We start from the raw sequence: 12,014 nt of genomic DNA on the forward strand, positions 1-12,014 counted from the left end.
TTCCCTATGCGGTGCTGGCTGGAGATAACTGACGTGCTGATCACCTACCCACAGCTTTGAGATCAGCTTTCTTCCCTGGAATATTCAGTGTTCATCTCCCCAAGTAGAAGCTGAGAAGGGAAACCTGATTGATAATTCATGACAAACTGTCTTAAGACATAGTCTAGGCATCTGATGTGTGCTGTCTCTGGACTACACGTGCAATCCTACGCGGTGCTGACTGCTCTCAACTTCCATTCCTTTGATTCCCATGGGATTGCCTTACCTACAACCCACCTCTTTCAGTTTTTACAGAGGAGCTTTTGTATCTCAGTGACCCATGATTTCTTTCAACCAGTTCAGTTTCTTTGGAATTGTAAGTGGAACAGATGCTGCATGCAGGGCAGGTTGCTAATTAGGCTTGGGGAATTTTGGGGGTGGGAAGAAGCATTTGTGGAACTGTCACTTAATTTGCAGTAAGCCAACAGTCACCAAGAATTGCAGGAAGGACCTTCTCCCTTACTTTGTCTGCTTTCCTGCAATGGCCAAACCAACCATTATAATACTGGGTAGCATGTTGGTTTGCACTCCTTAATGACACAGGAAAGGAAGGATGACTCAGTGATTAGAGCACTGGGAGACCCAAGTTCATTTCCCTGCTCCACCACAGACTTTCTGTGTGACCCTGAGCAAGTCATTTAGCCTCAGCTCCCCTATCTGTACAGTGGGGGCTAATAGCATTACCTCATGGTGTCATTGTGAAGATTAATACATTAACCTTGTAAAGCGCTCAGATAGCTACTGATGAAAAGCTTGATATGAGAGTTGGGTATGATCGTTATTACTAAATTAAAAAACGCAATTAAGCTTCCCCCTTTTCCATTCATTCAGAGTATCTTAAAGATAAAATACCTTTTTATCTTAACTTTTATTTTAAATATCATAGACATTTTCCAGCTATCACTCTGTATTTTGTCCACTTGGGACTATATACTGCAACATTCTTTATAATCTAAACTTTAAGAGGGCATTAGACTTCGCTCATTACTCAGAATGAATCCAGAGGCGTGAAAGTAGATCTCTTAATTTAGCCAGACTACATAGGTTGCCAGGGAAATAAAAAAGCTAAAGCTCTGATGCTGAAACTGCATCAGCGGAGGTAGTTCCCTGTGGCCAGATAGAACCCCACTGACTTCATCAGGGTTCTGTGTATGTTCAGAGCTCTCTTCTGGAGGACCTGCAATCTCCACCCAGCCACTTCCCTCAGTGGCAACTGCAGTCCATTGTCCTGGGGCGGCTTCCCATGCAGCTCCAGCACCCTCTTCTGCTCTTACCTCAGGGCCTAGCAGACAGGGCCTAGCAGACAGCCAGGAGCTCCCTCTCGTTCCCCCAGTCCCTGCTTGCAGCACTGACTTGTCCTCAATGCTGTGGCTTCTTCCCCCTGCTAGGAGCCTGGTTTTCTCCCCTCAAGTTCCAGTCAGCTTCTGAACTCTGCTCTGCCTGCAGCCGTTTCTTATATGGGCCTGCCAGGCCATGATTGGCTGCTCCTCTCAGCCCCTTTCTAATTGGCTGCCTCCAGCACAGCCTTCCTAGGGCTGCTTTTAACCCCTTTTCTGCTAGTGAGGGGCAGCTGCCCCATCACAGCCAGTCACTTGGTCAGTTTTCCCATCTGTAAAATGGTCGTACTTTATAAAGTGCTTTTGAGATGTAGTGATGAAAATCACCATTAAAAAAAGCTGGGCAGTATTTTTGTTACTTCATATTATGACATTAGTAACATTGCTCATATTCAACTCTGGATTTATTAAACACAGTAGCAATAAGTTAATTATGAACAAATGATATGAAGTGTCAGCCCAAGAAAGACCACACCCTGGGTCTTTCATTTACTCTTTGGGGGAGGTGTGTTTTATGGCTCCAGTAAAAGGTGAAGTCATTACATCTTGATGAATGAAAAGGCAAATTATTCATTTCTTTCTACTCAGCCTTTGACATATAGCTTTAACATCTGTTGCAATCTAGCTGCGTCGGAAAGTCTGAGGCATTGGCCAGGGGTGCTGGCCTCAGCACAGCAGTCCTCCAAGCTAGCCCATCTGGTTAACTCTTCAGTGTCGGCTTAATGGACGCAGGAAGAAACTATGAAAGGGGGTTCCACTTTCCTGTGAGCTTTGGTTTTGAAATAGCTGGGGATGTCTTTCATAGATTCATAGATACTAAGGTCAGAAGGGACCATTATGATCATCTAGTCTGACCTCCTGCACAACACAGGCCACAGAATCTCACCCACCCACTCCTGCGAAAAACCTCACCTATGTCTGAGCTATTGAAGTCCTCAAATTGTGGTTTAAAGACTTCAAGGAGCAGAGAATCCTCCAGCAAGTGACCCGTGCCCCATGCTACAGAGGAAGGTGAAAAACCTCCAGGGCCTCTTCCAATCTGCCCTGGAGGAAAATTCCTTTCCGATCCCAAATATGGCAATCAGCTAAACCCTGAGCATATGGGCAAGATTCACCAGCCAGATACTACAGAAAATTCTTTCCTGGGTAACTCGGATCCCACCCCATCTAATATCCCATCACAGGCCATTGGGCCTATTTACCATGAATATTTAATTACCAAAACCATGTTATCCCAGGATACCATCTCCTCATAAACTTATCGAGTTTAATCTTAAAGCCAGATAGATCTTTTGCGCCCACTGCTTCCCTTTGAAGGCCATTCCAAAACTTCACTCCTCTGATGGTTAGAAACCTTCGTCTAATTTCAAGTCTAAACTTCCTGGTGGCCAGTTTATATCCATTTGTTTTTGTGTCCATATTGGTGCTGAGCTTAAATAATTCTCTCCCTCTCCAGTATTTATCCCTCTGGTACAAGTTTTCCATTCCTTGGATCATCCTAGTAGCCCTTCTCTGTACCTGTTCCAGTTTGAATTCATCCTTCTTAAACATGGGAGACCAGAACTGCACACAGTATTCCAGGTGAGGTCTCACCAGTGCCTTGTACAATGGTATTAAAACCTCCTTATCCCTACTGGAAATACCTCTCCTGATGCATCCCAAGACCTCATTGGCTTTTTTCACAGCCATATCACATTGGCGGCTCATAGTCATCCTGTGATCAACCAATACTCCAAGGTCCTTCTCCTCCTCCGTTACTTCTAATTGATGTGCCCCCAGCTTATAACTAAAATTCTTGTTATTAATCCCTAAATGCATAACCTTACACTTCTCACTATTAAATTTCATCCTATTACTATTACTCCAGTTTACAAGGTCATCCAGATCCTCCTGTATTATATCCCGGTCCTTCTCTAAATTGGCAGTACCTCCCAGCTTTGTATCATCCGCAAACTTTATTAGAACACTCCCACTTTTTGTGCCAAGGTCAGTAATAAAAAGATTAAATAAGATTGGTCCCAAAACTGATCCTTGAGGAACTCCACTGGTAACCTCCCTCCAGCCTGACAGTTCACCTTTCAGTTGCAAAGGACCCATTGCAAAACTGCCCTGAAAAGCTACCTGCCCAAGCACAGAATCCATTCCACCCCCTGCTATGGCAATGGAAATGAGAGGAGGGGGATTAGTGCTTTACCAGTACATCAAAACAAAACTTAACCTGGGCCAGGAGGCTAATAAGACTTTTCGAAGGGCATCTGTGTGTGTGTGTGTCCATGCATTGTGCTGTGCGTCCAGTCTGGGGTAGTCAGTCCCACTGAAGAGACAGAACTAAAGGAGCAGGATGATCATAGAGTCTAAGGCCACTCTGATCATCTAGCCGACCTCCTGCCTAACACGGGTCCTACAATGTCACTGAAATAATTCCTGGCTGAATTAGTGTTTCTCTTAGGAAAAACATGACCCTTGGGAAGTTATTCCAGTGGTTAATTACTCACTGTTAACAATTTACCCCTTATTTCCCGTATGAATTTGTCTGGCTTCAGCTTCCAGCCGTGGGGGAGGCTGGCCTGGTGGGACTCAAGACCACAGTTCAGCTCCCTGCTCGGCCCCAGGCTTTGTTTGACCTTGAACAAGTCACCTAGGCTCAGATCCAAGGTGTTTAGGCATGTAGAAGAGTGGACTCCCCACTGGTTCGCCCCCTCGTGGCTGGGCGTGGGCACAGCAGCTCTTTCCTCTCTAGCATCCACTGCTGGCAGTCACTCCAATCCTGTGGTGGTCTCTCTTCTCATGGCTTGGTCCTCCTCCGAGGTCACATTTAGCCCCACAACAAAGTCCAACAATCAGTCACCCCAATTCTTACATCTGGTTTTCAGTCCCCAAGGTTCCAGCACCCCTTCGCTCAGGGCTTTAAATCATCCTCATCCCTTTTGTCAGGGGGCTTCATGCCACCTTCCCAGTGGCTGATGGGGAACCCAGACCTATCTGCTACTCTGGGTTCCAGTCTGGGGACCCTAGGCTGAGCAGCCATGTTGTGCTCTGTCAGATTCCTTGCTGCTGCTTTCCTGGACTCCTTCCCACCAGTAGCCTTTCTTCAGGCTTCCCCCCCAGAGCTTGCTCCAATCCTGTGTCTTCTCATGATCTCACCTCCACCGGGCTTCGTCATGGTCCTCCAGGTTCCTTCCTGTTCTCTTCAGGGCTCTCCACTACCAAGAATGACTGCAGAGTTGTACACTACCTCCCTGCAGTCTCTTTCTGCTCCAGACGGCCTCTCTTTTCCCATCACCCAGCTTCTCCACAGCTGGGCTTCATCTTTCATTAGGCCTGGCTTGCCCTCCGGGTGGATTAATTGGCCTCTCAGGCCTACATTAACCCATTCCCCTCCAGTGTGGGTAGGCAGGCCATCCACAAGGCCCCTAAAATCCGTGGACATTAGGCACCTCAAGACCTGTAGTTTCTGTACCTCAGTGCCCATCTATAAAATGGGACTAATAGCACTGCCAGGAGTGTGGTGAGGATCTTTCATTGGAGATTGTGAGATGCTCAGATACTACAGTGATGTGGGGACACATTAATACCTCAGAGAGACAGGCACACGGCTGTAGACGTGATACTGAAGGCTGTGGGACCAGCAATAGTAAGCACTATACCCGGTAGTAATTGTGTGCCGAGTCTGGCCCCGTGTGTGAATGCCCTCAAAGAACCAGGCTACGTGGAACAGCCAGCGCACGTATACATTAAAACCTAGCCTGTCATTTTGCACCATGTCCAGATGTCATGTGGCTCAATGGCTTTTCCTCTGTGGCTTCCCAGCATGCTTTCTGCTGCAGAGGGGGGGCAACAGGATGCATAACAAAACAGGTGTCCCTGGGGTTTGTAAATTCACTGAGGTGTAAAAACATCACACCTATGTTTCTACACCATGAACCTGGCAATACTGTAGAACGAGGAGTGTACCTCATCCTCGGGGTGGGGGGGCTTGCTGCAGGGTGTGCGACTGACATTCCCAGCCTAAAGCATGCTGGGGCTTTATAAGCAGGAGGAGCCAGCGGGTCTGGAGACTGCAGGACTTGTGACAAAAGACGTGTCAGAAAAGTGCGACTGGCCTTCTGGGAGGAATTCAGCAGTGTAGTTCCGGGGGGGGGATTTACTTATTTTTTTCAAAAATAATTTTATTTATTTATTTTTAATTAATTTTTAAATAAATTATTAATTTATTTTAATATTGTTCCTTCTCCTTTTAATGGTTGTGGTTTACAATCCGCCATATAGACTGGCATACATAGGTGTGGGGTTAATGGCACACTTAGCTAAACAGGGCAAACTGCTGTCAGGGCTTATAGTCCAGGAGAGCAGAAGATTCTGCAAAAATATGAACTCCAGGATGTATCCCAAATTGAAGGGAGAGAAGGAAAAGCTGTATGCTGAGTGAAGAATTTGTCTGACAAGACCAGGGCTTGAGGAGGCAAAGCAGATACACTGCCGCTTTCATTCTCGGTGGCTTGAAAAGGTCCCATTTCAAACATTGCTCCTGGAGGCAGTGTCCCCGGGGGCCCGGTTTCATATTAAACTCCAAACCCACTAAGCAAGGGCTACGTTTAGTGTGTAGCTATTTTTAAATCCTGCTCTTTCTGGCAGATGGCAGAATAGGAAATGTATTGGCAGCTGCAAAGCCCTGATTTGACAGACCAGTTGTCCAGATTGAATACTTGATTTTTCCTCCTTATCAGCCGTGACTGGGGCTTGTTTGTAATATGCCAGAAGTTGCATCTAAGCTATATAGTGGTTTTATACCATGCCGATCATGGCTCCTGGGTTACATCCAGGGGTGGTCTGGACACAGACCTGAATTCTCTTTCCAAGAACAGGTAGGCTGGCTAGAATCTCTCACCAGCCCTAGTCATTCCTGGAACAGACAGAGTGCTTTTTCAATGAAAGCCAGAACTGCATCAGACCTTTTTTTGGTGTGATAGTTTAACTCCCTTGGCAGAAGGTACTTGTAGAATTCAGGAAGAAAAATTTAGCTCGTTCATTTCTCCAGCTGTTAGCATAATAGAGACCTGGTCTGTCACTAGGGTGCTATGGTAGCACAAATAATAAATAGTAACGGGGCACATACTGAATGGGTGAGAGAAACAAACATCCTTGTGGTGAGGGCGGGTCGAGTAGATTTTGTGCCTGGGCTAGAAAATGTTGATTTAATAAAACAGAGAGAGATACTAATAAGTGTGGGGTGGGGAATTAAAGTATAAGCAGTTGAACCTGGGAGACACGTAAAGACAATATGGACAGAGCCTGTTCTCCTCAACACAGTGCCAGTCTTGGTTACTTGGGTCCCAATCCTGCTTCTGGTTGCACACAGGTAGACCCCAGTGTCCACACGGAACCCAGTTATGGAGCCCCAGTGAAGTCACGAGTGCTGGGATCTGTCCCAGATGCAAGTTGCAGGATGAAGGGCTTAGGGTTTTCTCTGCCTTCATGTCTGTTTATAATGGCTCTGGGGTTGGGGCTGCTCTGATAAAGGTCGCAGTGCGTGGGGACGTGCTTTGGCTCTTCATTACAGTGTTCTGCACGTGACTGCAGGTTATCGGCATAGGGGCAGGCCAGCAGTCCCGAATCCACTGCACGCGCCTTGCCGGCGACAAAGCAAACCACTGGTGGCTGAGACACCACCCCCAAGTGCTCGCCATGAAGTTCAAAGCTGGAGTGAAGAGGGCGGAGATCTCCAACGCCATTGATCAGTACGTCACCGGGACCACCGGCGAGGTAATGCGCCAGGATTTTCCCTCACGACCGTCCAGGAGGTTCTGCAAATTGTTTCTTGTGGGATCAGTGTTGATAAATAGACCAGGGTAGGGATTCCTGAATCTTCCTGAATCGTCCTTTGCCCCTTTTTACCCCTTCCATCTCTCATCCCAGTCTTGCATCACAGCGCCGGATCTTCTGTCCCACGAGAGCTGTACCCTTTCATGGTATACTCTTTAATTGGCTAGAGGAATTGTAGTTGAGGGAGAGGAGCCTCTCCTTGTTCACACCACACTGCGCATGCTTCCTGGGTTGCACTCTTAGCCCCTCAGAAACCGGAGGTAATAACTGGGACCAGATTTGGGTCTTTTGGTTAGTGAAGCCACCCATCTGTCTCCTGCAGTCACTTTGTAGAGGGGGAAAGTCGAGCGTATTGGAGGGTTGGATGGGTAACGGGATTCAGTTATTTGGGGACAGGTCAAATGAGGTCCAGACTGTTAATGGCCAGAGGTCATTCGAGTTTGAGAACTGTTTGGCCTGTGTGAAAATAATCCCTGTCCAACTCCTAGGGAAGACACAATGTCCACACCCCAGGCGCTGTCCCCACAATCATTATCCTAGGTACACAAGTGGGCAGCGAAGCTGTAATAGTCTTTTGCAGCCAGAGGTAGCTGGAGGGCTGTTACTACTGGGCAGCAGCACCTCAAGGACCCAGCTGAGTGTGGGGCCTCCTTGTGCTAGGCGCTGGACAAATACACAGAGATAGGCTTTGCCCTGAAGAGCTTCCACTATAAGTAGAGAAAAGGGGCGGCCGGAGAGGCACAAAGATGAGAAGTGACTTGCCCATGGTCACACGGCAGGTCAGTGGCAGAGAGCCAGGGGATAGAACCAGGTCTCCTGATTTCCCCATCCACTGTGTGCTGCAGTGTAAGGGAGCATTGACTTTCTACCTGTTCAGAGGACGTCCCTCTCCAGGGCTGTTTTATCTGGCAGTCTCCAACAGGTACTAAATTAATTCTGAATCTTAGAAAACAAAGAATAAAAGGTTCAAAGTATGGTCGGCACTTAAACTTTTCCTGCTGTATTTTCACTCTGATTTTTGCAGTTCATTTCTGTGGCTGCTTGGATTCTCAGAATCAAACTGGGTCAGGCTGTTGCAGGCAGTGACTGCCTCAGTAAAGCATATATGCCCTTTTAAAGTATAAACCCAACAGCTGGAATGGGAACCTAGTGAATCATCCATACATCAACTGCTTGCTTAAGGGGATGGCATGGGAGGTGGATTAGTGCAGTTTAAGAAGGTGACTCATAAGGCAAGCTCCTCTTCATCAGACATGTGTGAAGCTCCTTATACCAAATCCTGTTTGTGTGTGTCCTGTGTTTACACACAGAGTGGCATAGCACAAACAGGCCAAGCAAAGCATATGGGCTAGAAACAAGCGAGGAGCAGGGATGATAGCAGGAGCAGTGGTTGGTAATCTCTTTCCACAGTCACTTCGGATCTAATAAATTCCTGGTATGAAGTTCACAGCAGCAGAGCACCACGTAAGATCAGGTGTGAACTTGGATGTAAAAGAGGTGACATCCCTCGTATGACTAGGTGGCTGGGAGGGAGGTCCAGAAGCCATTTCTGGCACGGTGATAGCCAGAGAGCAGGAAAAGGAGGGAATGCCATCAGGGTAAGCTGACTCTGTTCCTGCAGGGTGACGATCTGGTTAAATGGAAGGCGCTGTTTGAGGAGGTCCCAGCACAGCTCTCTGAGGCCAAGAAGAAGGAATGGATTGGCCAGCTGGATGCAGTCTCCCTCAGCTCGGATGCATTCTTCCCTTTTAGGGATAATGTGGACCGAGCTAAACAGGTAAGGTCATTGTCAGGGTGACGTAAGGGAAACACCTGGGTGCTTTTTGCTTTATTTAGTTGTTCATTTCGTGCACTTGGGAATGTGTGTCTGCATTTTATACACATGGTGCTTGAAATGTGCCAACTAGAACTGCTGCATTCTGGAAGAGATTTTTCTGGAGCACAGTGGTTCTCCATGAAGCGGTGTTCGATAACCACCATTGATGTTGGCTCTAGAATTAAAGGAGTGTTAAAGTATGACAAATGTAGCCAAAAAATATCCAGCTAATGCTGTTAAGTTCAGAGGAGCAGATTGTGAACCTTTTACTCTCACTGGCAAGCAGCTACTTATGTGAGGAGTAGTCCAGGACTAGTCATGTGAGTAACTTACTCACTGGCTTGTAAGCCCTTTGGGGCAGGGACCATCACTTAGCACAGTGGGGTCCTGGATCATGTCTAGGACTCCAAGGGTATGTCTACAGCTGGCCCGTGCCCTGTGACTCGGGCTAAGAGGCTGTTTAATTCTAGAGTAGACTTCTGGGCTTGGGCTGGAGACCAGGTTCGAGGACTCTGCAGGGTGGGAGGGTCCCAGAGCTCAAGCCTGGGAGTCTCCACTGCAGTTAAACAGCCCCGCAGGCCACGCCCCATGAGCCCAAATCAGCTGGCACGGGCCAGCCATGGGTTTTTACTTGCACTGCAGGAATACAGTGAATTGCGGGTTGACAGTCTGGACTGGAGAAGAGCACAAGTCTGTGCTGGTTGTACCATATGTCCCAGTTTCACTGCACAATTCATCCAGTTGTTTTTGCTTTTCATCACTAACCTTTAGCTTCTCCAAATCTCTGTTCAGAGCGGAGTACAGTTTATTGCTGCCCCATCTGGCTCAGCTGCTGACCAAGTTGTGATCGAAGCATGCAATGAGCTGGGAATAACTCTCATTCACACCAATCTTCGGCTGTTCCATCACTGATTCCACCATGGGCTGTCGCAGCCGTCATAAGCCGTGACCGTAACTTCACCAGTTACATCTGGAAACCCAGTCTGCACACGCCGTAGAGTGTCCTTGTGTAGTCAGCAGATAAAGCCCCTGCTGCTGGCTGCAAATTAAAGCAAAAAGAAGCTGATACTTGCAAAGGAATTTTGCTTTTGAAAATAAATACACGGTTCCTGGCTGAATTGAGTGTGAAGTCTTGTGTGTTCGGGAAAAGAGTCATCATTTTATGAGTTAAATTTTATAGCCCAGATTTTACCAATTAATTAAAATGCTGTTGGAACACTGTGAAAGTCCTGCCTTGCAGCCACATTTGTAATGGATTGATAAAAATCTGTTATAAACTGAAACTACACAGATTGCTTTTGAGCTAGCAGCTTTCTCCCAACATGTCCCATCCCTTATCCTCATTTTCCGCTGAGAGTATGTAATTGGTCCCGTATCTGAGGCCTGGTCCATAGGTGCCGACTCCATTGGTGCTCCATGGCTGAAGCGCTGCACCCACCGGCAGCCAAGCTTCCCCCCACTCCCCGTCCCCCCCGCCGCTCCACCTCACCTCAGCCTCTTCCCCTGAACGCGCCAGGTCCCCGCTCCTCTGCCTACCTCCCAGCACTTGCCGCCGCAAAACAGCTGTTTCGCAGCCTAACAAGCTCTGGGAGGGATGGGGGAGGAGCGGGAACGTGTCGCTCTCAGAGGAGGCGGCGGGGCCGGAGTGGGGATTCGGGGAAGAAGTCCAATAGGGGCAGAGAGGGGACAGGGACTTTGGGGAATGGGTTGGAATGGGGGAGGGGTGGAGTAGGGGCTGGGCCGGGGGCATAGGGCAGTCGAGCACCCACCGGCGCCAGGAGAAGTCGGTACCTATGGCCTGGTCTACACTGGGAGGAGGGAATCGATCTAAGTTACACAACTTCAGCTACGTACTTAGATCGACTCACTGCGGTGAGTCGACTGCCTACACTTCCCCGAAAACTCTGCCTGTGCCTCTCATCCTGGTGGAGTACCGGAGTTGCCGGGAGAGGGCTCGCCGGTCGATTTATTGCGTCTAGACTAGATGAAGTAAATCGAGCCCTGCTGGATTGATTGCTGCCTGTGGATCCAGCAGGTAATGTAGACAAGCCCTTAGGTAGTTTCAGGTTCAATACACCAAATCCTGCTATGGGAGTGTTTTTGCCAAAGGGTGGGCTTGAATTGCTTTCTTAGAGGTGAAAGGGAAAATACCAGTTCCTGTGAATCTTACATGCTTGGTTCTCCTACCAAGTGAGTTCAATTCAGAATTCATACATAGGTGTCTTGCCTAGAGCTACTTCTGTTCTCAGATGTGTACAGTTCACTTTACGTCGTGCTGAACTCTGATTGCTAAACTCCAGATTTGCACTAGTTTTTCTAATGTGAACAAAGTAACATGCTGGTTATTCGCGACTGCCAGCACATTCCAAGGGATGTCTTTTGATTGCACTTCTAAAACCTGTTTTATTTTTGTCACTGGCACAGCTCAGAGTTTTGCAATAGCTGTCTCTACATTGTACATGCCAGGGGAAACCTCAGACCCATTCAGCCAATTCGTTTTCCTCCCCTACAGAGCTTATAAATTCCAAAGTGGTCCTGGCCTCAGTAGGCTGAATTCAGTGGTGATAGACTCTATACAGAGCCGTAAAGTGGATAAATAGCAGCTGCTTTCGGGCCTGCAGAGTTTATCCCCACAGATCCAAGTCTGAGGAGCTCACAGATGTGGTTTTAAGTCTCTGTTGTATTGTGGAACTTAAACTCCACGGAGTGTTTCGACCCGGAGAGGGAGTGTCTGGTCCCAGCCTGTGACCTTGCTTAATTAATAATCTCTGCAGGGTGACCCTAGCTTCGATGAAATCATAGTGCCATGCTGTGATGCTCTGCTTAAGGCAAGGAATAGCATGACAGATGGGAGTTATGGGACTCCAGTACCGTTGCTTGCCTTCCTTCTGGCTTTCAGTTTGAAGGGGCAGCTTTAATCGGCACAACTTCGAAGGCTGTGCAGGGATGATGCTGGATCAGTGCATCCCCCATGCTGCCCTAACTGTGCCCTTCCTGGC

At 47.9% G+C, this 12,014-nt stretch overlaps 1 protein-coding gene across 1 annotated transcript in view; it reads left to right on the forward strand.

Annotated features, from left to right (window-relative positions):
* The window catches only part of ATIC (5-aminoimidazole-4-carboxamide ribonucleotide formyltransferase/IMP cyclohydrolase), a 34,611-nt gene extending 24,478 nt beyond the window's left edge, over positions 1-10,133 (forward strand). Inside the window, exons 14-16 of the mRNA XM_037912368.2 lie at positions 6,957-7,139; positions 8,821-8,976; positions 9,808-10,133. Of these exons, the coding sequence (XP_037768296.1) occupies positions 6,957-7,139; positions 8,821-8,976; positions 9,808-9,927 (459 nt within the window). The 3' untranslated portion in view covers positions 9,928-10,133. The remainder of the gene's footprint in view (positions 1-6,956; positions 7,140-8,820; positions 8,977-9,807) is intronic.
* Positions 10,134-12,014: the final 1,881 nt, after the last annotated feature.

The sequence above is a fragment of the Chelonia mydas genome, chromosome 11, assembly GCF_015237465.2.
Source record: "Chelonia mydas isolate rCheMyd1 chromosome 11, rCheMyd1.pri.v2, whole genome shotgun sequence".
In the NCBI taxonomy this organism is placed as follows: Eukaryota; Metazoa; Chordata; order Testudines; family Cheloniidae; genus Chelonia; species Chelonia mydas.